The 24,488-nt window shown below is 42.0% G+C and overlaps 2 protein-coding genes across 2 annotated transcripts; one reads left to right on the forward strand and one right to left on the reverse strand.

Annotated features, from left to right (window-relative positions):
* Positions 1-2,950: 2,950 nt before the first annotated feature.
* CCDC96 (coiled-coil domain containing 96) lies at positions 2,951-4,516 on the reverse strand. Its single transcript, XM_036765078.1, has one exon. The coding sequence runs from the start codon at positions 4,514-4,516 to the stop codon at positions 2,951-2,953; it is 1,566 nt and encodes a 521-aa protein (XP_036620973.1).
* A 233-nt stretch (positions 4,517-4,749) lies between these two features.
* TADA2B (transcriptional adaptor 2B) lies at positions 4,750-24,153 on the forward strand. The gene is made up of 2 exons (XM_036764530.1): positions 4,750-5,534; positions 19,528-24,153. Exons 1-2 carry the CDS (start codon positions 5,004-5,006, stop codon positions 20,518-20,520), a joined length of 1,524 nt encoding a protein of 507 aa, XP_036620425.1. The 5' UTR covers positions 4,750-5,003; the 3' UTR covers positions 20,521-24,153.
* Positions 24,154-24,488: the final 335 nt, after the last annotated feature.

The raw sequence follows: 24,488 nt of genomic DNA on the forward strand, positions 1-24,488 counted from the left end.
GGATAAATGAACTTTAACAAATCTGGACAGAGAAATCCAACACCAGCAGCACTTGTGACTGTTGAAGGAGCTTAGTAAATCAAATGACTATAGACAGTTGAGACAGTCCTTTTTTGCCTCTTAATATCTCTAATGCATTAGTTTTTATTTTCAATTGAAGTCAGTGTTTTCTATTTTTCATACCTATTTTCTGTCTAGACTCTGGGTTTACTCATGCCCTTTATCAGTGCTGTCAAAACTCCACTTACAGGCTAATAATAATGTATAGGGTATTTTTCACTTCCAGTTCTGTATCATAACAGTACATAAACTGTAGTGTTTTGTTACAGAATTTTATATAACAATCTTACATCCATTTATAGATCTTAAAATTTTCCCTTTCGCATTAGCAAGGTTGGTTCTCTACATAATATCCTAGTCAAGATACCTAAACACTTTGAAAATCTAGGCTTTGTTACATAGCCAGGTTCTTCAGGCATCTCTGTTGCCTTGCTTAACTACCAGCTCCTTTACCTTCCAGCAGTGTCTAACATGCGGGCTATTGTTAACAAGATGGGGTGGGGTAAAATGTATGAAGGATTAAAATAGTTTGTCATTATTGCTTACATGTATACACTTCTTTACCATTAAGAGTTTTCATATTCATTGCCTTACCTGACAATCACCTTCTGAGAGAATCCTGCCACTGGACCTTATTTTCTTAGTTCAGTAAATGCAGCGATCCGCTATGATCTTTGTGACTTCTTCACTGGCTGTCCCCCAAGCCTAGAACACTTTCCTGACTTGTCCTTCTGAGTTCCTTTAAATCCCACCTTCTTCAAGAGGCGCCAACCTTACACCCCTTCCCCCACCCCCTTTCCGATCCAGTGCTTTTCTTCTGAACTTAAATCCAATTTATCCGGTATTTATTTTTTCTGCACACACTTGTATGTTCTCTTCCCCATTAGAATGTGAGTTTCTTGAGGGAAAGAACTGTTTTTGCTCTTCTTTGTAGTCCCAGCACTTAGTACACAGTGCCTGGCACACAGTAAGAGTTCAATAAATGCTTGTTGACTTGAAAGAGTTTGCTCCCCATTTTGTACATGTCAGTCAGAGGGACTCAGAGAGATGAGGTGATTGTCCCACAATCACGCTTTTGTAGAGTTAGGGTTGAATTTAATCCAAGTTTTCTGACCTGGCTCAGTGTTCTATCTACAGCATTGTTCTTCCTGACAGCTAAGTACAACTGTTAATCAAAAATAAACTTAATGCTTTTGCATTTTCTCTGTAGATGGAGCCTTATTACCTGTACGAGCTGTGGTAGAGTGGGTCACTCTTGGCATTAAATGTAAGTTTCACTTTCTAGTATTCAGCACTGTGTGCCAGTCCACTTGCCTGGGTGTATCTTGATACCTTGAGGCAAAAAGAAAAAACGTTTGCAAATGAATAGCTTTCAGGAAAGGTTTTCACTTTTCTGGTCCACATGAACCTGAAAAGAAAGCAGGATTGTATGTGGGAAGCAATGGAAAGTAAGCTACCAATGAAATGAACTATTGGGCTTTGTATTAGTAATATGAGCATGATTACAAAATGTTTTTAAGGTATGGATGGAAAATCATCAGATGTTTCAATTCATCTTTATTAACTCCAAATAGAACATAAGAAAGTAAATACTACCAAGAGGGTGCTTCTGATATTACAAAAAGGAGTGTTCGAAAATTGCAAGACCAAAAAAGTCCAACTTTGAAGTAGGATTTTCCAAACCTCTACTTTGATACAATCCATTTAACATGGTCATGAGGGGGGAACCCATTCCATGACATCTCCAGTTCTTCAGAGAAGGTCTAAGACCCAAAATGTGCCATTGTAATCACTGTAATCTATTAAAAACTAAATTCAATCTCATTGATTCTAGATTGCTTAAAACATGCATACAATAATGTAACATAGAGAACAGGTTTTTAAAATAAGAAAGATTTTGGTGCAATCTGGCTCCTGCTGTCAAGATTTGAGAACCTTTACTTTTAAAAAGGGTTTTTTTTTGCCCTTTATAAATTTCTGGACAAGATGCAGGAGGTTTTACTAAATGTAGAGTGTAGTGAATTTATCCATTAAACTATGCCTCTTCTTGCCCATCTTTTCCACTGTAAATAACCTCCTTGATGAAATTGCTTGACAGACCAATAACTTTTTTTTTAATAGAATCTGAGACAGTCAGGAAAAGGAGCCCTACTTTAAGGCTGAGACTAATGCCAGTACTGTTTAGAGAAGTAGGCCTGACCAAGAAGAAAAAGTACATTTGAGAAAAATAGACTAATTTTTCTGCCAATTATTTCTCCTTTTTTGTGTCTGTAAACACAAACACTGTAAACACTAGTTAAATGAATGGTAGATCTAAAATAATTATTTGTGAATAATTTAAGAGGCATTCTATAAAGATAGTTACTTAACAGACTGGGTTAAATGACCCAAAAATTTTAGGAAAAATTTAATAATTTATACATAGGAAAAAAGTTAGTTTTCTCTTTTCTTCTATCCCCTTTGCCTCTTTTTTTCACAGGAGAGGCTTCTGGTCCTCTCTGTGTACTTCCTCTAAGTGAAATGAAACTTTTGTAGTGGCTGATGATTTGAAATGGTGGGATGGTTCAGAACTAAAAGGGTGCTTGTCCTTTATTTCTACACTTCAGACAAGAGATAATTTTTAGTCAAGCACAGTACTTGGCTTCTTTGACCCTGTTTTAAATTCATAAGATGTTCAACCCATTTAAGACAAGTTGTCTCAGCTTAGTGTCCGGCACTATTCTTAGCATTTGTAAACTACATATTTCAATAAATATATAGTTTTTTTTTCTAACTACCACAGGCCTTTCAAAAAAAATGGCACCTATTGAAAAATAAGTCCACTAAAGGTTAAGTTCTTTATGAAAACTGAAAAGGTTTTGCTGAAGGTTTACATCAGTTGTTTCTACGTTCAGGATGGTAGGAACGCTTTGGATTCCTTTATTTTCTGTTTGAGTCCTTTGCAAGAGAGTGTCAGCCCCGCATGCTGGCGTTTAAGTGTTTCTAGCCGCTGGCTGAGCAATTCGGTTTGTTCCACCTTTTGCTCCAGGTCCAGAAGGAGCATTTCTTTGCCCACAAGTCCACACTTCTGATGTAACTTGATATTATCAACTCGCAGGCTGTCTCTGGCCTTCTTAGTCTTGGTCAAGATGTCCCTCTTCTGGGCCACCTGAGCATCAATATCCATAAGCTCTGACTTGAGGCGCAAATTTCCCAATTCCACAAACTGTAATTTCTCCTTCACGTGGGTGATTATTTGGACGTTGCTGGTGACTTTGTAGTGCAGTTTTAGGAGCTCCTCGTTGCGTTCCTCCACCTTCTCATTGAAGGTCTGGTTCTCTATCTTGAGCTGCTCGAAGTCGATGAGGTGCAGTCCCTCTGTCATCTCCTCCTGTGCCTTCATCCTGGCCTCCAGGTGGGCCAGGCACTGCTTGAGCTGCACGTTCTCCAGGCGCACAGCACTCATCTCCTTCTCCTTGCGGTCCTCGTTGGCCTGGATCTGCTCCACCTCGCGCTGGGCCGCCGGCTTGCCGCCCGTCACACGGCAACTGCCCATGGCCTGCAGCATTACCTGCTTCTTGAGGGCCTGGAAGGTCTTCCACTCCTTCTCCACCTGGGCCAGCTTCTCCTGGCAGTGCTGCCGCAGCTGCTCGAGCTCGCGCTGGTACCACTCCACGTCCTCGCTGTGCTGCTTCTTGAGCTCCTCCAACGAGCTCAAGTAGCGCTGGTAGGCCTGCTCCTTCTCGGGGGTGTCCTGCTCCGAGGCGGTCTTCTCCGCCACCTCCACGCCGGGTTCAGCGCTCTTCTTCTTGCGCAGGGCGTGGGAGATCTTGTGCTGCAGGTGGATGTTGTACTGGTGGATCCGGTTGCGCTCCGAAAGCAGCCCGCGATACTGCTCCATGAGCTCGCTGCGCAGCTGCTGCTCCTGGAGCTTCAGCTCCTCCTCATCGAGAGCCTCCTCGGCCTCCTCTTCCTGTTCGTATAAGTCCTCGTCCCTCTCGTGGGAATCCAGGAACTCGTCGCTCTCCCGGCCCGGTACCCAGTCCTCGTGGCGGCCTTCAATTGACTCCGGAACTCCGCCCGTGCTGGTCTCTCCGGCGTCCGAGAGGGTCGACGGCATCTCCTCCTCCACAGCCTCCTCTTCATCCTCGTCGGCTTCTCCCTCGTACTGTTCGGCGCGTTCGACCTCCTCGGCCTCCTCGGCCTCTTCCGCCTCCTCCGCTTCCCCCGCCTCCTCCGCCTCCTCCGCTTCCTCCGCCTCCTCCGCCTCCCCCGCCTCCTCCATGCGTCCCGGCTCAGTCTCCGCGGCCTCGCCGCGCTCTGCGCCTTCCGACGGCTGGGCAGTCGAAGCCATATCCTCCTGCCCCACACCGTCTGGGTTCCCTGCCTCGGAGACATCGGGCACCTCCAAGCCCGTTTTCTCCTCAGTTTCCACAGGATCTTGGGCCCCTTCCGGCCTCTCTTCGGACAACTCCATTCCTTCCCCCGTACTCTCAGCCTCCTTCTCCCCCTTCTCACACACAGAACTCAGGGCTGGGGAATCGGCTTCTTCTCTTCTGTTTGGTCTCCCGGGGCAACCAGAGGCGCTGGTGGCGACGAGGGCGATTGGCTTTTCTCCTCCTTCGCCCGCCAATGGGAGGCCACGAAGGCGCGGGAGAGTGAGCTCCCTCGACTGGGCGGGGACGGAGACGGTAGGGCGGGGCGGGGCGTGACAAAAGAAGCGTAGTCGGCTCACACCTCACACTCTCCCTCCTCCCTCGCTCGGGGATTGGGAGCGACCAGGAGAAGGACGCAGGCGCAGGGAAGAAAAAAGTCGGGAAAGCGGTGGGGGGAAGAGGAGGGAAAAGGGAATGCGCAGACGCAGACGATAGAACTGTCTTTCCTCAACCAGGGCCGGAGGCCGGAGGGGGTTGTTAAAGGTTTCACGCTTGCGCCGGCGTTGTTTGGTTCTAAGCGCCTGCGCGATGCGGAGGAGGGAAGACGGAGGCCTGACGGGGTCGGATGGCGCCTGCGTACTGAGACGAGACATTCGGCTGGCTGGCTCCGGCGGCTCCTGGGCCTTGGCGGTAGCAGCAGCGGTGGCGGCTCCGGCAGCCGCGGCGGGCGGCGGTGGCGGCGGCGGCGGCGGCGGCGGTTGTTCATCGTACCCGCCCTCGTCCGCCGGGGGAAGTGGCGGCGTCTCGGTCGGCGGCGTCGGCGGGACAGTCGCGGGCGAGCGGGGGAAGATGGCGGAGCTGGGGAAGAAGTACTGTGTGTACTGTCTGGCCGAGGTGAGCCCGCTGCGCTTCCGCTGCACAGAGTGCCAGGACATCGAGCTGTGCCCCGAGTGCTTCTCGGCCGGCGCCGAGATCGGCCACCACCGGCGCTGGCACGGCTATCAGCTGGTGGACGGCGGCCGCTTCACGCTGTGGGGGCCCGAGGCCGAGGGCGGCTGGACCAGCCGGGAGGAGCAGCTCCTGCTCGATGCCATCGAGCAGTTCGGCTTCGGCAACTGGGTGAGCGCCGCGGCCCGGGGCAGGGGCCCAGTCCCTCCCCTCCCCGCACCCTGTCACCCCCCCCATCACTCTGTCACCCCTGGCATCCCTTCCCCCTCCCCGCACCTTGTCACCCCCCGCGTCCTTCCCCCTCCCCGCACCCTGTCACCCCTCCATCACTCTGTCACCCCTCGCATCCCTTCCCCCTCCCCGCACCTTGTCACTCCCCCGCGTCCTTTCTCCTCCCCGTACCGTGTTGCCCCCCGCGTCCCTCCCCCTCCCCGCACCCTGTCACCCCTCCATCACTCTGTCACCCCTCGCATCCCTTCCCCCTCCCCGCACCCTGTCACCCCCCGCGTCCTTCCCCGCACCCTGTCACCCCCCTGCGTCCTTCCCCCTCCCCGCAGCCTGTCACCCCCCCATCATCCTGTCACCCCCCACCCATGACCCTGTCACCTCCCTGCATCGCTCCCCCTACCTGGCACCTTATAATCCCCCACACCCCAATACCTTGTCACACCCCCTGCATCCCTCTCCCTCCTTAGCACCTTGTTATCCCCCATCTTTCCCAACACTTTGTCATCCATCCCTCCATCCCTCCCTATCCCCAGCACCTTCGCATCCTCCTTCCCTTTCCCAGCACCTTGTTACCGCCCCCCCCCCCCCCCACCATCTTGTCATCTCTCCTCCACACTTGCACCTTGTTATCCCCTTTTGTATCCCTCCCTTTCCCCAGGACCTTCTCATTCTCCTCCCTAGCACTTTGTCATCTTTCTCCCTCTCCAGTACCTTCTCATGAGAACCCTTCCCCTTCTTAGGACCTTCTCATCCCCATCTCTTTCTTCAGGACCTTCTCATCCCTCCTTCTCCCCAGGATCTTCTTCCCCTCCCCAGTACCTTCCCATCCCCTCCCTCTCCACAGGACCTTCTCCCTCCCCAGGACTTTCTTATCCTTCCCCCTTCTCATGACCTTGCCATCCTTTCACCTCCTCAGGACCTTCCCATCCTTCCTCCCCCGATTCCTTCTTCCTAGGACCTTTTACCCCAATTTCTACCTCCTTCTCATCTTTGTGACCTCCCATGCTGCTAGCATTTGAGTTGGCAGGACCCCAGAGTTCATCTAGTCCACTTGTACCTGAACAAGAATCTGTGACAGAATATCTTGGTCCTGAAGCCCCTGTGGGAAGAGCCCTGGTATTGAAAGACTCCCTCCCTCCTGTGGCAGCTCACTTTACCCAACAGTTTGATTGTGAGAGAGTGTTTCCATTATATTTAATGAAGATCTGATGTGACTTTCACCCTTTTGTTCCTAGTTTTCTCTTTTTCCTCTTTCATGCCACAATCTTTTGTATACTTGAAGATACATATCCTTGTATCTTCTCATGGAATTTTTCCCCTTCGAGTTAAAAGCGACCTTAGAAGTCATTTTCTCTAGGTGAGTCTATCTCTTCTTCCAGATGTGGCCTCTAGAAGAGAAATGAGGTGCTTAAGGCCACACAGGTAGTAAGTGGCAGAGCCCAAGTTCAAACCCAGATCCCTCTGCCTCCAAAATCCAGTGCTTTTTCAGTCCTACCGTATTCTTATTTAATTCCTGAGAGGCAGGAGGGACCGAATACTATCAGAGGGCACAGTGGGAACTGAGTTGGCTAGGCAGAATATTCATTTGCCTTGGTAAGTCCCATCTTCTGTATTCCCACAAAAGGAAACAGTATTCAGCCAAATAATTTAGCAGAGTGTATTTTTCACCAGTAAATTCACTCTTTCCTACTTAATCAAGAAAACCACGTCCTTAGGAATTGGAGGATTTTAGAAGAGAAAAGGGGCTTTGGAGGTCCTCTGGTCTAAAACTCACCCAGCCCCACCCACCTCCCTGACAAAGTCATTATCCAGCCTCTTGTGTCATTTGAACACCTCCAGGGACAGAGCCAGTTACTTCGTGGCCACCTTGATATAGTCTACAGAAAATTTGAACTAAGAGAATCTTACTCATAAAATACTTTGCGTTTTAGTCCTCTGCATTTCAAAATACTACTGATATCTTTTATCTTTAGAACATCACTTTCCATGGAGAGTGACCTGTGATAGAAACAAGAGTAGGATATATTTTCAAATTATAGATTGCAATTGAGAAATGCTTGAGCTCAATTGAGTAAATGTTTGTTAACTGCCTAGCTGTGTGCTAAGTAGAAGCAATACAAAGGTTGACAAATTCTAAGAGTCTTATGATTTAGTTGCATATTCCTTGACTTAATGAATTATTGACTCAATAATGGTCCTTTAGCTCTCAATGTCAAAAAGTTCCTTTAAAATAATTTGTCAGAAGAGACAATATATGAGAATCACCCTTTTATATTTATCAGAAAGTTTTAATTAGTGATACTTGAGAAAATCTTGGTTTAATAACAAGTGTCATTCTTTTCAGTTTACATACAAGTAGGCCCTTAATTGGTAAGGCCTCCTCCAAAAGACCTACTTATGATTCTCAGCAGAATTCCCTCAGCAAGATGAAAGGTTGTGCCAGTTTGTTATTTCTGCTTCTGTAAGTATGAATGATTCAAATCTGAAGTGTAGCTCCCTGTGCAGTTTGTTAGTCATGATGTTAGCCAGGTTTTGGTCATGGGTGGGAATGCAGAAGGGGTTAAGTACAGCTACAGGTATACCTCATATGACATCACTTGCTGCTGAAATTATGTCAGTTTCATAGGAACAATGGGTCAAAGGATCCTGATTATCAGTGACCGTCTCATTTGTATTAAAGGCACAATCTGTTAAATAATAATGTTACAATGGGTTTGTGCTAGGCTGCAAGTGGCCTTTGATTATATACCGTGTTATTAACATTTTCCTGAAGCTTTGCTAGTCCAGGCAACATAATAGTACTCTCTTTTATGCCTGTAGTGTTGCAGGTTTTAGTTAGGCTCTTTCGGACTGTTTGTTTGGGCTTCTGCCTCCAGCAGTCATTCTGCCCTTTGCCATTCACGTTTGGCTCCTCTCAGGTTGCATCTATTCAGAAGTTCCTTTTATATTTAGCATGTAAGTTAAAACCTTTTTGATACTTGTGGCATTCTCCAAAGTTCTTTGTGCTTCAGGTTGGATTACTTCACACAAAGGATAAGAGTCCACACAATCTTTCAACATTACTAAGCACCTACTACGCTCCCAGCTCTGGTTCCCAGCTTTGGTGATATAAAGACAAAATGAAAGAGCCCTTGTCCCAAAGGAGCATGTTTTATAATTGATGCCAGACTTCATTCTAGCTTTTCATTTGATTCAAAACAGTAACAGAAACCCTAATACTTGTTTTCATCACATGCTGCTTACTACTTTTTCTAGTGGCCCACAGTGAGGTAGCATAAGACTGGCAGGTGTGGACAAGCTGCAGGCCATTTTACAAAATCATTAAGTGCAATTCAACAAGGACTTGTTTTGTTTTGGGATTTTGGGTTAAAATCCTACTATGTGCAAGTGTTTGAGAAGAGTCAGAGATGAAAAATTTTACCTTTTAAGTTTATGATCCCAGTTGGATAATAGGACATACAGGTATGATTTAAAGTAGATTGTGATAAAGGCAAAGAAACAGTTTAAATGAAGTGTTCTGAGAGAAATATAAAGAGGAATATCTCTTGGGGATTTATTGGAGGTGATGGTACCCCCAAACTGTGCCTCAGAGGAAGGGAGGAAGCTCAGTTAAGGTGGGAAATGCAAAATCTATTTCACATATTGCAAGGGGGTGATTTAAGGAAGGTAACAGAGAGCCATTCAGTTGGAATGGGAATAGTGTGAGGTTGGAGCTAGGTTGCAGAGGACCTTGAATGTTTTAAGGATTCAGACTTTATTTGGTAGGAAGTGCAGAGCCATGAAAGGTTTTTAAAAGGAGATATGCAGAGTGCTATATGAGGAAGATGATTCTGATAGCTTATACAATGTATGAATCAGGGAATTGGCAGGAGACTCGCCAGCCTGTGTGAACAGAAGGATGATCTAGCATAGATCATAGAATGTTAGACTTGGGGGAAAAACCCAAAGAACCTTTAAGGCCATCTAATCTGACCGCTTTCTTTTACATTTGAAGACACTAAGGCCGAGGAAGGGGAAAGAGTTTACTCTGTAAGATCACAAGGGTAGTAAGCAGCAGATTTGTTATTCAAACCCAGGTTCTCTGACTCTAAAATCCATGCACTTTCCATCATGCCTCGCTGCTTCCAAAGGAGACCTTAAAGAAAGTTTACAACTTCAATTTAGCAACACTCATATGTTGATAACCTCAGAGGTCAGTGTGTGAATGTTTGAAGTGAAGAGGAGGCAACTGTGCAACAGGTAGAAGCCAAGGGCCTTTCCCTTTGGGGCCGGAGGCTACTCAGGAATAAAGATAGTTTAGCACTCTTGTTAGTGCTTGTAAGACTATCACGTACTCTCTAGATTGGGATTTTTGTTTTCCCTCCCATTCCTATTTCTGTTCAAAAAACATTACTAAACCGACTTTTTTCCACCTCCCACTTCATGTGAAAACTTATCCTTTGTTTTAGATTTTCATTCTAATCTTGAATCTGCTTCCATTTTTCTTCCCATTTAGTTTCTAGTTATTTTGTCTCAGTGTGCCTTGTTTCTTCACTTAGTTTAGTCTTTATTCTTTTTTTCCTGGTCAGTTCCCATTTCTCCTTTCAAATGCTACTGAGCCCACATTCTCTTGAAGATTCCAACTTTAATTTCTATCCAGTTACCAAATCCCTTTACAGAAAGAGAAAAGAAAGGAGAATTTTCAGAACTTCTTGAGTTTAGGATTCCCTCTCTTAGTTCAACTTTATATGTTAGATTTTGCAAGCAATTTGAACCATAAACCCTCAAGAATTGTCTCATCTCTCTTGACTTTGCACAGTACACATCACTATAGAGGAAAGAAATGAAATAAATACATCTAAACCAGAATATCATTGTTACAGGTTTAGTAGAGTAGAATTGTACAAAAACCATAAGCTGGAGATGTTAGTAGCTTTAATAAAAGCTTTGGGTTATTCAAAGACTAAGATAATTTCTCACAGAGTAACAAAGAAATAAACACTATAGTTCATCATTTTGTGAAAGATTGTTTTCAACACAATTGATCTATGCAGTTAAGTTACATAGCATCCATGGTAGTTTGTAGGATACTTAGGGAGAAGTGTAGAAGTCTTGGCTTTGCTTGGTAACACAAATATACACACGTACACATGCTGCAGGGTCAGGAAATACTCTGGCCTATGAATATTTTTAGACTCGAGTTTAACAGACTGGGGCAGCTAGGTGGTGCAGTGGATAGGCTGAGTGCAAGCCCTGGAGTCAGGAAAACATGAATTAGAATCTGTCATCAGACACTTACTGGGTGACCCTGGGCAAGTCACTTAACCCTGTTTGCCTCAGTTTCCTCATCAGTAAAATGAAATGGAGGAGAAAAAAAGCAAACCACTTAAATATCTTTGCCAAGAACCCTCCCTTCAAAAAAAAGCAGGGGGAAGGTCATGAAGAGTTGGACACTACTAAAAATGACTAAACAACTACCAGAAACAATTTGATTTAATATCCAAGCTATTTCTAGCTGAGACAGGACGAAGAGAATTAGAATTTCATGTAACATTTATAGAAATCTTAAAGCAGGAAAAGATCACTATGTAAAACTATAGTTTGGGTTTACATTCCAAAATTGTTTATTTTGTTCCATCCTGGGCTACTACCATCATTCCTAGAGTTAAACAATGGAACCTTTTTTCCATTTACCAGTTCTGATGAAGTTCTGTGCCTGCTTTGGAGAAGTTGAGGTCCTAATGTCAGTCGTTTTAGGTGTGGGGAGGGAATGATGTGAACCAGAACACATTTTATCTGTCTTTAGGTATTGACTTTTTAAAAGATAATGGAAAAAGCTTTAGAGGAAAATAATCATTGTTTCTTAAGAAACTAAGCAGGAGGCTTTTAATATGCTTTCACAAGCGGTAAATTCTCTTTTAAAACCATGCTTATCCTGGAAGGAGGATATATGGGTCATAGAATGGATACGTAGAATTCACAAGGAAAAGCTCTGTTTTTTCAACACATACATTTTGATAGGCATTTGAAGTTGGACATCGTCAAGGATTAAATTATGAGTGGAGATCACTCCAGGTTCATTTAGGAAATCAAACCCACTCACACTTTTTTCCTCTTGGTCTCATTTAGACTTGTCTTTATTATTCAAAAACTAAGATTAAGTTAGGAATTGTGCAAAGCTAGTAGAGTTCTTATCTGTTTCATAGATGGTATGTGTTTTAGAAGAGATAGTAGCCACTTTCATATTTGGCTTTGCTTTTGATTCAATGGAAAGATGTTCACTTGTGCTTATTATTTCTCAATCCTATAATCTTGCATAATATGCTGAAGATATGCTGGTAACCTAGGTGACAAGTGTAGTGTAAAAGACAGATGATTTGTAAATAGCACTTGTAGTAGTCGTCTTCCTTGCCGAGAAAGCAAACAAGCTTAAAGAAAGCTTTATATGGTGACCAATCAAATAAAACACAGATCATGGTTTTTTTTTTTAGTTCTAGCTAAATAATTACTCATGGAATTATTTGACTTAGTTGAGATAGCAGGACAGGATTCTAAGAGTTTCTTTGCTCCTGTGACTTACTTCTTCCAACCATCTATCAATTGGAAATGATTGATCTGTTAAGTCCTCTCAAAGAGTCAAAATAGAGAGTGAGGAACACTATAGGAACACTGAGGAAGACTGTAGGTCTGCTATCCAAGCTCATAATTAACGTCTGAATGATGCCTCTGGGTAGCTCTATGGTTGCTGGCTGTTAACTACCGACATCCTTGATGTGGGGGAGTGTAGGTCTTTACATCTTTTAGGGTGGAATCAGTTAAAGCATAACCACCTTTGCTCAATTCATGTTTCCTATAGCATAATGCTTCCAATTTCATAAACCTTCAGGAAGGTTGGACCCTCTGATGACTAAAGAAAAGCACTGTTGTCTTTTACATAAATTGTTGACTTTTAAAGAGATTTGTTGTATGTAACCACTTTATCCATTATCACTAGAAAGTGAATGGTCGCAACTACTAATACTTGTAGCTTTCTTTATTCCTTAAAGCACTTCAGGGCTTTAAAAGATAGATGATTTCAGCAGTATGGGAACTCCATCATTAATTTAATCATGTCACAACTTTTTCATGTCTTCATTGACGACAGTGCCATAGATGACAGATAGTGCCTGACATTGATGACATAGAATCCAGTGTTGGATGAGACCTTAAAGAGATCTGCTGTCTCAACCAGCCTTTCTTCCCCACACCATTACAGGAATCCCATTTATAGACTGATAGACAAATAGCCTTTCTTTCGTTCTTGTGCTAGGAAAAAAAACATACTCAAAACATTTTATTCATGGAAAATACTACTGATAGCCAGCCTAATAAAATGATCTAGAGCAGGGCTGTCCAACCTTAGGTTTTTATTGAAACAATAGACAATATATTTGATTTTCTGTTTTAGTGAGAGCTCTGCTCAGCTTCGTTTACTAAAGCATTTATGTAAGTTTCTGTGCTTGTAGGCGGGCTGCATTTTGGACAGCCCTGATCTAGAGCATATGCTCTTAAGGACAACCTGCATACAGTAAAACAAACAAACAAAACCCTTTTTGTTTGGAAATGTTTGCGTTAATGAAAAATATACAAAGGCTAATAACAGAAATTGAAGAAAAATTCTTTAATAATGCTATGGTTTAGTCAGATTTGGAGTTTTGTTGGGCAAATTTCTAATGATGAGCCTCTCCCAGCCTAGCTAGTTTGGTCCTTGGATGACTGACAGCAGACGCAGACAGTTCCCGAGTCTATACTTGAAGCCTTTCCAGCTTGAGTAGGACCATGACCTTTAGGAACTCAGGGTTGCCTCCATCACCTTTTATTTTTATTATTTTTTTTTAAATGCAATTTATTTATTTAACATATTTGGTTTTCAGCATTGATTTTCACAACAGTTTGAATTACAAATTTTCTCACCATTTCTACCCCCCCCCCCCCACTCCAAGATGGCTTATATTCTGGTTGCCCTGTTCCCCAGTCAGCCCTCCCCTCTATCACCCCCCTCCCCTCTCATCCCCTTTTCCCTTCCTTTCTTGTAGGGCAAGATAAATTTCTACCCCCCATTGCCTGTGTATCTTATTTTTTAGTTGCATACAAAAACTGTTTTTGTTTTTGAACATCTGATTTTAAAACTTTGAGTTCCAAATTCCCTTCCCTCTTCCCTTCCCACCCACCCTCCCTAAGAAGTTGAGCAATTCAACCTAGGCCACACATGTATTATTATGTATAACCCTTCCACAATACTCATGTTGTGAAAGGCTAACTACATTTTGCTCCTTCCCAACCCATCCCACTTTATTGAATTTTCTCCCTTGACCCTGTCCCCTTTCCAAAGTGTTTGTTTTGATTACCTCCATTCCCATCTGCCTTCCACTCCATCATCCCCCCACCTTTTATTTTTTTTTTTTTATCTTCCTCCCTCTTCTTTCCTGTGGGGTAAGATACCCAACTGAGTATGTATGGTATTCCCCCTCAGGCCAAATCTGATGAGAGCAAGGTTCACTCATTCCCCCCTTACCTGCCCTCTCCCCTCCTCCCATAGAACTGCTTCCTCTTGCCACCTTTATGCGAGATAATCCACCCCATTCTATATCTCCCTATCTCCCTCTCTCAGTATGTTACTCTCTCATCCCTTAATTTCATTTTATTTCTTTTAGCTATCTTCCCTTCATCCTCAACTCACCCTGTGTCTGCTCTCTCTCTTTTACATATATATATATATACATATATATATATAAACACATATATATATACACATACATACACATACATACATATACACATAGATATATACATACATACACATTCACTTATATATATACATAAACATATACATATATATATATGCATATTCCCTTCAACTACCCTAATACTGAGGTCTCATGAATCATACTCATCATCTTTCCATGTAGGAATGTAAACAAAACAGTTCAACTTTAGTAAGTCCCTTGCAATTTCCGTTTCTTGATTATCTTTTCATGCTTCTCTTGATTCTTGTGTTTGAAAGTCAAATTTTCTATTCAGTTCTGGTCTTTTCACTGAGAAAGCTTGAAAGTCCTCTATTTTATTGAAACTCCATATTTTGCCTTGGAACATGATACTCAGTTTTGCTGGGTAGGTGATTCTAGGTTTTAATCCTAGCTCCATTGACCTCCGGAATATCGCATTCCAAGCCCTTCGATCTCTTAATGTAGAAGCTGCCAGATCTTGGGTTATTCTGATTGGGTTTCCACAATACTCAAATTGTTTCTTTCTGGCTGCTTGCAGTATTTTCTCCTTGATCTGGGAGCTCTGGAATTTGGCAACAATATTCCTAGGAGATTTCTTTTTGGGATCTATTTGCAGAGGCGATCGATGGATTCTTTCAATTTCTATTTTGCCCTGTGGCTCTAGAATATCAGGGCAGTTCTCCTTGATAATTTCCTGAAAGATGGTATCTAGGCTCTTTTTTTGATCATGGCTTTCAGGTAGTCCAATAATTTTTAAATTATCTCTCCTGGATCTATTTTCCAGGTCAGTGGTTTTCCCAAGGAGATATTTCACATTGTCTTCCATTTTTTCATTCCTTTGGTTCTGTTTTATAATATCCTGATTTCTCATCAAGTCACTAGCTTCCACTTGCTCCAATCTAATTTTTAAAGTAGTATTTTCTTCAGTGGTCTTTTGGACCTCCTTTTCCATTTGGCTAATTCTGCCTTTCAAGGCATTCTTCTCCTCATTGGCTTTTTGGAGCTCTTTTGCCATTTGAGTTAGTCTATTTTTTAAGGTGTTGTTTTCTTCAGTGTATTTTTCAGTAATTTTTGGGTCTCCTTTAGCAGGTCATTGACTTGTTTTTCATGGTTTTCTCGCATCCTTCTCTTTTCTCTTCCCAATTTTTCCTCTACTTCTCTAACTTGCTTTTCCAAATCCTTTTTGAGCTCTTCCCATGGCCTGAGACCAGTTCATGTTTTTCTTGGAGGCTTTTGTTGTAGGCTCTATGACTTTGTTGTCTTCTGTAGGCTGTATGTTTTGGTCTTCTTTGTCACCAAAGAAAGAATCCAAAGTCTGAGACTGAATCTGGGCACGTTTTCGCTGCCTGGCCATATTCCCAACCAACTAACTTGACCCTTGAGTTTTTCAGTGGGGTATGACTGCTTGTAGACTAATGAGTTCTATGTTCTACGTTTGGGGGGGAGGTGCCAGCTCTGTCAGAGCCGCACTCCTCCTTCCCCAAGGGCCCCCAGTCCAGACCGGGCTTAGATCTGCAGCAGGCTGTTGCACTCCTGCTCTGATCTGCCACTTAATTCCTCCCACCAGGTGGGCCTGGAGCCGGAAGTAACAACAGCTGTAGCTGCCCCACCTCCGCTGCCCCCGGGGCTGGAAGCCGAACCGCGAACTCCTTCCACTCCAGCAGCTTTTCCCACTAACCTTCTCCGCAGTCTTTGGTGTTTGTGGGTTGAGAAGTCTCGTAGCTGCCGCAGCTCACATATTCAGGGCGCTAGGGCCCCCTCCGCCCGGCTTCTGGTCTGGATGGTCCACGCCGCTCAGGCTGGGCTCTGCTCCACTCTGTTCCCAGCTCCCAGCTCCGTGTGGAATAGACCTCACCCAGAGACCATCCAGGCTGTCCTGGGCTGGAGCCCTGCTTCCCTCTGCTGTTCTGTGGGTTTTGCCGTTCTAGAATTGGTTCAGAGCCATTTTTATAGGTTTTTGGAGGGACTCGGGTATGGAGCTCACTCTAGTCTGTGCTTACCAGCCGCCATCTTGGCTCCGCCCCCCATTCTCCTTCACCTTTTAGTAGCCAATCTTCAACCATCTTGAATCAGATCCTTCCAAAATATCGCAACACTTCTTTTTCTGCTTACGGCCTGAGCCTTTTCTCACTATGTCGAGTTATCTTTATATGGTAATCATCTATTGCAGGCAATGTAGTAATGTTGTGTGTCCTTTCTTTTGAGATTCTGTGCATTAACTTTGTGTATCATCGATTGTGATTGTTGAGGTGCGTTGTTTTTGCTTTATTCCATGTCCTTGTCTAAGTTCTAGATAATTGAGGTCACAGGGTAGGTAAAATATTACCATTTTTTAGTATCTTTAATGCCATGGCTGCATATGAAGTTTTTGAGTAACGGGTCTTCAGTTCAGTTTTAACCAACTGTTACAATGGAATTGCTAGATTAAAAAAATACATACATATGCATATCTATCTATCTATCTATCTATCCATCTATCTATCTGTCTGTCTATATTCTGCCCCATTCACCCCTCCAACCATACAGTTTCTGTCCATGATCCCTGACTTTGCCTGGATTATGTTCAGAAGGCACACAATAATGCATATATACTTATATATCTTTTTATATAAATGACAGTAAATAGTGTAGAAAGCTTTATGCAAACTTCCCCCTCCCCAACAAAAGTCTTTCTAAGTGGTTTTTAAGTATACATCCCACACTCTCACCTCTTCTCTTTTCATATTGTGCACTATATGTAGTTATTCCTAAGTCCCTACCCTCAAGTGCTGTATAATCTGTTCTATATTAACATCATTGTTGGTGGGTTATAAAGAGCATGAGTTTGGGAGCTGGGATAGCAGGGTGCCAGCCCAGCTTTGCCATTAGTTTTTTGTGATCTCGGGATTTAAAGCTATTTGTTCAGTCTCTTTCCAGCCCACCTTTCCAGGCTCATTTCCCTTCAGATACTTATGTGGTCCAACTATTGTATTTTCTGTTCTCTGAGCTTAATATTCTGTCTGTTGCCTCTGTCCTTTTTCTTGCATTGGTTGTCTTTTATGCCTTTTGTGATGCACACACTCATTCCACACTTCTACCTCTTAGAGTCCCTGATTTCCATCAGGATTTAACATTTGTGCCCCCTCAGACCCCCTTAGTTGTTGCTCTTTCTCTCTCACATTTGTCTGTTTCCATGTCCCTTCCAGTAGAACGTTGCTGGATGTGATATTTTTTTGTTGTCTCTGTATCTTTAGTGGGGCTGTACAGTGGCATGGACTGCCACAATACTTTGCTCATATTAGAAACTTTATGAATGCTTCATGGAGTAGATTGGGTGGTCATTGTACTTTTTAAATTTTCTGTTTCCTTATTTGTCATGAGGGGGCATTGGACGAGATAATTTCTAAATTCATTTCCAGCTATAACCTTCTAAGTTGTATGGTTTATGTTAGTTAAGAATAATTGGGGGGAGGGGATTGGGGTATGTTGCCAGTCATAAGTTTTTACTTACCTGAAGAAACTTGGCATTCACAAAAGTACTTTGGCTGTTGCTTATATACACTTATCATCATATATGCTATTAGACTTGGAAAAGACTTCAGGCCATAGAAAATTAGAACTGGAAAGAACTTAGAACACAGAATGTCATAGCAAGAAGGCATCATAGAATGCAGGATGAAGAAGCATAAATATTTAGACCTTAGATGCCATCTAGTGTGATCTCAATTTACAGACGGGAAAGCAGATATCTGAGAGGTTAAGTAAGTTGCCTGAAGGTCACACTTTAGAATATAAAAGCTCATAAAGATCATAGAACAGTGTCAGTAGGCACCTAAGAACATAGCATATAGAATGTCAGAGCTGAAATGAACCTTAAAGGTTTTCTAATTTGATTCTCTCATTTTATTGGTGAGGAAACTGAGACCCAGAGTAGGGGAATGACTTGTCACAAGGGGCTACGTAGGGCCACAAAGCTTATAAGTGGCATAGTTGGTCTGGGTCCCCTGACTTTGTATCATATCACTCACACTGATGTCTTCCGGTACAGAGAGCCAAGTAAAATAGCGTTTGGGTTTTGCCCTCCTTAGATAGTAGTTGGCCATGATGGCAGAGCAGGGCAGGCCCATCACCTAAATGGATATGCTGATGTGAGGTCTGTCCCTCTCCAAAGTTCAGTCATAATTATTGTCTAGTTTTGTGATTAGTTTTTTCCATGTTTTGTTTTTTACTTCCCCTGATTTACTTTTATGCTTGGGGTAACTGAATTTTAGGCCCTGCTTCTCTTTTCCATTGAAAGTTAAATTTGTGATTTCTTCTTGATGAGAATCTTATGAACATAAGTTGCATGACTTAAGAAAGTTGTTTGGAAAAGTGTAAATTCACCCTTAAAAATCTGGGTCTATTTTTAGCCAAATTCTATTAAAGTTTTGTGCATTTTTTTATTTTGTTTAAGGATCCTAAAAAAGCAACACTAAATCATGCATGTCTTAGTGTAAATTTTTTTAAAATGAAAGTATTGTTTTAACTAAGGTGTTCCAAAAGAACCATCTGTATTTGGGGTAGGAAGTGTGATAACAGTATGATTTGAGTTGTACACTTTTTTGAAAAAAAATATTAACTATTTTTAAATAGCTTTTTTAAAAATATCACATTTGTTTCCATGAATATTCCTCTCTACTTCCCTGCCTGGCAAATTATACCTTGTAACAGATTTAAAAATAGAAGGGAAAAAAGAATCAGTTTAGCAGAACTAGTTAACACATTGACCATGTCAGTAAGAATTTATTAAGAGCTGGCTTTATTCCAGGTACTATGTGAAGGTAACAAAGATTACATACAAGATGGGGGTATGGAGTCACCATAGCTGGGAGTCAGGAGACTAAGATTCTGGTCCTGACTTAGCTATTAAGTGGTTCTGTGATCAGGGGCTCAGTTTTTACTTTCATAAAATAAAGAAATTGCACTAAATGATTTCTAAGACCCCTTCCAGCTCCAGTATTCTTTTTGTTTTGTGACTAGGGCCTTGGTTTCTAGATTCTGAAACTATATATTTGGAACTGGTAGGGAAGCTACGATGAATATCTTTTGGGGAAAAACAGTGATGATGATAGGGTATTCCTTCTAAATGTTTGTAAAATGTTAAATAGTATTTGAGTAAAACCTGGGTCTAAAAAATTTGATTGTGAATTTAATTTTTGGTCTTGTTTTTACAGGAAGACATGGCTGCTCATGTTGGGGCTTCTCGGACGCCTCAAGAAGTGATGGAACACTATGTAAGCATGTACATCCATGGAAACCTGGGAAAAGCCTGTATCCCTGACACCATCCCTAATAGGGTGACAGATCACACGTGCCCCAGTGGAGGACCCTTGTCTCCCAGTTTGACGACACCTCTGCCTCCTTTAGATATAACTGTTGCTGAACAGCAGCAATTAGGGTACATGCCGCTTCGGGATGACTATGAGATTGAATATGACCAAGATGCTGAGACTTTGATTAGTGGACTTTCAGTAAACTATGATGATGATGATGTGGAAATAGAGCTCAAAAGAGCCCATGTGGACATGTATGTTAGAAAACTCAAGGAGCGACAAAGACGAAAGAATATTGCCCGAGACTATAACTTAGTGCCTGCCTTTCTAGGCAAAGATAAAAAAGATAAGGAAAAGTCAATGAAACGTAAAATTACAAAAGATGAAAAGGAGATACGGGTAAAACTGAGGCCTTTGTACCAGTTTATGTCTTGTAAAGAATTTGACGATTTCTTTGAAAACATTCACAAAGAAAAAATGCTCCGAACAAAAATCCGAGAACTACAGCGATATCGTCGAAATGGAATCACTAAAATGGAGGAGTCAGCAGAATATGAAGCTGCCAGGCACAAACGGGAGAAGAGGAAAGAAAACAAGAACATAGCCAACTCTAAAAGAGGAAAGGAAGATGGGAAAGATGGGGAGTTTGCTGCAATTGAAAACCTCCCTGGCTTTGAGCTCTTGTCTGACAGGGAAAAGGTGCTTTGTAGTTCTTTAAATCTGAGCCCAGCTCGTTATCTGACTGTGAAAACAATTATCATAAAAGACCACCTCCAGAAACGACAGGGCATACCATCCAAAAGTCGCCTCCCTAGTTATCTGGACAAAGTTCTGAAGAAAAGGATTTTAAATTTCCTCACAGAAAGTGGTTGGATATCTAGGGATGCTTCCTGAAACGGGAACGCTGGGAAAGCTAAAATGATATCCAAAAGCTCGTGAGCCAGAACGACTAGGGTCTGAAGGGAAGAGGGAGAAGAAGTTGTTAGGGCAACATTGGGGAAAAAAAAAACCTATTTAATATGACTTGAGGATTTCCTTTTTAAAGTGCAAACTCTCTTCATGGTTCTCTGAAAGAAGCAATAGTAGCAATCTTCTAGTGGATCATGAGGGAAAATAGATTTTCACTTCCTAGGTAGTCTTAAAGGTAAATACTTGGAAATGATTGTATTGCCCTTAAGCATTTAGTCAGGATTCTGATATTTGGCATATTATGAGATTGGATGATTTCCTGGGTTCTCCTGAGATCTTTGCCCACGGGGAAGAAAGAGAAACTATATGGATAAAAAGAATTATCATTATTTTTTTCTGTTGGTCCTGATACTTTAGTTCTGATGAACAGGGACTGATTTCAGGATGTGCTCTCGGCTTGCTCCTTCCATTTTAGTTTTTGATGTGCAGACAGTGCTGCTAGCTATCTGAAGTCCTTGCTCCATGTCAGCACTGGCACAAAGCACTTTAGAAAGGAGCAGTTTGGTCCACATTCACTGCCAGCATCCTGAAGCGATGGGGAATTAAATAGGAAATAGACTGTCTAAGATGTGAGTGGCCCAGGGATAGTGAGGTCACAGAGCAGCCAGGATGGCAAAGCACACTGGTGCCTTGGAGACCAAGAAGAAGTATATAGAAGGAATGTAGTCATTGACTGATGGCAGCCAACAGTGAGGTGTTTGTAGTTTATCCTGTGTCTCTAAGATGATTTTTAAGAGGTATCTTTTCCTCCTTCAAATTAAGGTATACAGATCACAACTGCTTCAGAGAAGCTGGAATTACTCCAGTCAAAATGATGCCTTCAGCCTACCCCATTGCTCTGGCCCGCATTGGTTCATTTGGGGACACCCCTGAATGGTTAACCTGAAACATAACGTTGCAAAAGGAGTTCAGATTAGACCTTTTAGCTTCCTTTTTTTCTGCTAAGCCTCTAAATTACCCTCCACAAGACTATCTGATTACTATTTTGCTCTCAATACTTACTGTCTCCTTGCATCTAACTTAGGAGCACATATATGAGTTAAGGATGAGACTACCCCTATCACATTCCAGTTCTTTTGCTGCTTTTATTCCTCATGTACACTATAGTTCATTGGAAATATGATTGGACCAGCCTGGCTCAAAGTATTACACTGTAATGTCACTTTGTCAAGATTCTAAGGGCTACAAACTCCCCGACTTACTAAAAAGTCAGAAAATTCTGATCCAACATGTTTACTAAGCAGATTCACAATGTAAGATTTAGCAGAGAGGAAGTTAAAATGGGATTGCTTTTCCAAAACTGTTGAAACAGCGTAGTGTACTAGACTTATTAGAAGCTTCATGGTAGTGCCCACACCGTTTAGTCTCTCATTCCACATTCTTCAGTTAAAGTAAAAAATAAATGCCTTCTGTCTCCAACTGCCCATTTGATAAGTTTGGGTTTCTTGTGGACTTCTTTACTTTGAAAACTTGACTGTGGGCTATCAAGTCTTTAGTTTTCTTGAATATCCAAGACCCATGTTTTAAATCATGGGACTAAATTTTAACTACTTCATACTTGAATGAATCTTCTTCCCTCTTTATCGCCAGCTTCCTTCCTGTTTGCCCCCCCGGCCAATCCCACCCTGTCCATATGTACTGACTTTTGTAGAAGGAATAGAAGTGAGATTGTTTATGTACTGGTATATTATTGGCTTGGGGTTTCAAGTGTAGCTTTGTTTGAAAGAAAAAAAAAATCCTTAGCATTTTCTAAGGTAAGGTGAATTATCTAATTAAGGTGCTTTATCTTCTTTTTGTGTATATTGCTTCCTTCTTCCCCTACTCCCCTCCTGAAAAGAGTAAATTTTCAACATTAAATAAAACATTTTCAAAATGTTATTTATGATCTTAGTTGTGAGGTACATTGTATATTGTTGGCAGATAAGCTTTGAATATTATTTAAGCTGATGATTTCTCCTTTGGCAATATAGATGCTTTCTCTAAGCAATAGTTACATATTGGTGTGTAAAAGGAACAGCTCTGAGGACCACATCTATCATTTGCCCTGTAGGCCAAATGCTAGGGACTGAAGCTGGTTGCTGTCCATTATTGAACATTGAAAAGAAGGTAGACGGTGCTAAGTTTTTACAATTGTCTTAGCCATTCTGGTGCCTTTAATTCATCCATCCTGAGTTCTAACTGCATCAGACACTGGCTTACTCATGTGGTTTTAAAATTAGTCTCATTTTTATATTTAGGATGACTACCAGACTTCTAGGAAGTTTGAGAAGCAATAGGTGTTCTGTGGGTAACCCAGGCAGGCAGCTGTCAAATGAAAAACTCTTATGCTTCAGGTTTTTTCATCTGTATATATTTTTGAAAGCATGAAGAATTTATATAGGTTTGACTATTGTTTTAAAACAACCATAATGAATGTATAATTAACAGTATGTGAAAGTATTAACACTTAGCTAAAAGGGAAGCTCTTTGGATTGGTTGTCTCTCACCCCTTAACCCTCCCCAGCTGGTAGTGTCATATCTATCCTTAACCTTGGCTGTTATTTCAGATCCACTTAGACATTTATATCAAATCAACTCATTGTAAAAAAAAAATTATTTACTAGAATCCCACTAAAGCTTGTTCTTCAAAACTTAAAGTTATACACTTTAAGTATATACACTTTAGTTACATGGGTCAATAGTTTTACAGCTAAAGAATGGTCTTGAAATTGCCCCACTTAGTTGCCAGTATTCAGTGGGTACAATTAAAATTTTTTTTCCCCTTTGGATAGTATCTTTCTGAGCTTTAAGTTTTTTTTTTAAATCACTTTTTTTATTAAAACCATCTTCCTTGGAAACTGAAGCCAAGATGACTACATCACCATAAAGGTGCTTCTTCCACACTCAGCTATTAGACATAGACATGTGTGAGAACTTGAATGTAGGTGAGATTGTAGTCTAGCCCCTCGTAAAAAATGAAGACAGGTTTTATTTGTGAAATAAGAGCATCTTCAAGTTTGTATCCTTTCCTCCTTCCCCCATCCCAGCCTTTTTAATTCTTCAGTTTTCGTGCATTTTTCAGAGTTGCATGTCCTGGGCCATGCCTGCAGATGGTAGACTCAAGAGTAATGCATGCACTGCTCCAGTCAAGAGGCAACAGCCCCAAATAGCAATTTTGACACTTGTTTAAATTTGAGAGATTAGTGCCAAACTGAAACTTAGTCCTTCAGTGAAGTGTTTCCGTTACTAGAAAACCCCTAGGTTGGGCTAGGTATCTCTGTAGGTACAGTCCAGAACTTCAGCCAGTGAAAGAAATGCTTCTCGCTGAGCCAGTCTGCAGTATTCCAAGATGGCCTATGAACGTTTCACACAACGTATTTGTGATAAGGCTGCGAGTCATGTTTTAATTGTTACGTTTCTGAAGTGTGCGATGTTTTGGCAGTATCCATACTGTACATCATCCATGATGCAATTATGCAAAATCCAAATAATTGTTGTTGTGAATAGAAAACAGCTGAAAGGGTCATTGTTTAATTTTTCAGTGTAAATATGTATATAATTAAAATGATTTGTTTTCATATTTGTAGTATGTGTATGATTAAAACGTCTTATCATCTTTGATGAAACAATGTTAGGCATATAAATATGTAACCAGAATTACCATAGCGGGGGTGAGTTAGAGTTATTAGTAAATAAGTATGAATAGAAATTAGAGTTGTTGGAAAGCCTTGGATGTCAGTTCACCTTTCTCGGTTTTGCTTTCCCAATCTTTAAAATGAGTGAGTTAGGACTGCAACTGATATCTGAGGTCTAACTCTAAATCCCATGAACCCCATATTACAGGAACAATGTCCCTGACCCATGTTACTTTTGGAAAGCAGTTCATAGCACTCCATTCCACCTTCCCAGCAAGT

This window comes from Trichosurus vulpecula, chromosome 6, assembly GCF_011100635.1.
Source record: "Trichosurus vulpecula isolate mTriVul1 chromosome 6, mTriVul1.pri, whole genome shotgun sequence".
In the NCBI taxonomy this organism is placed as follows: Eukaryota; Metazoa; Chordata; class Mammalia; order Diprotodontia; family Phalangeridae; genus Trichosurus; species Trichosurus vulpecula.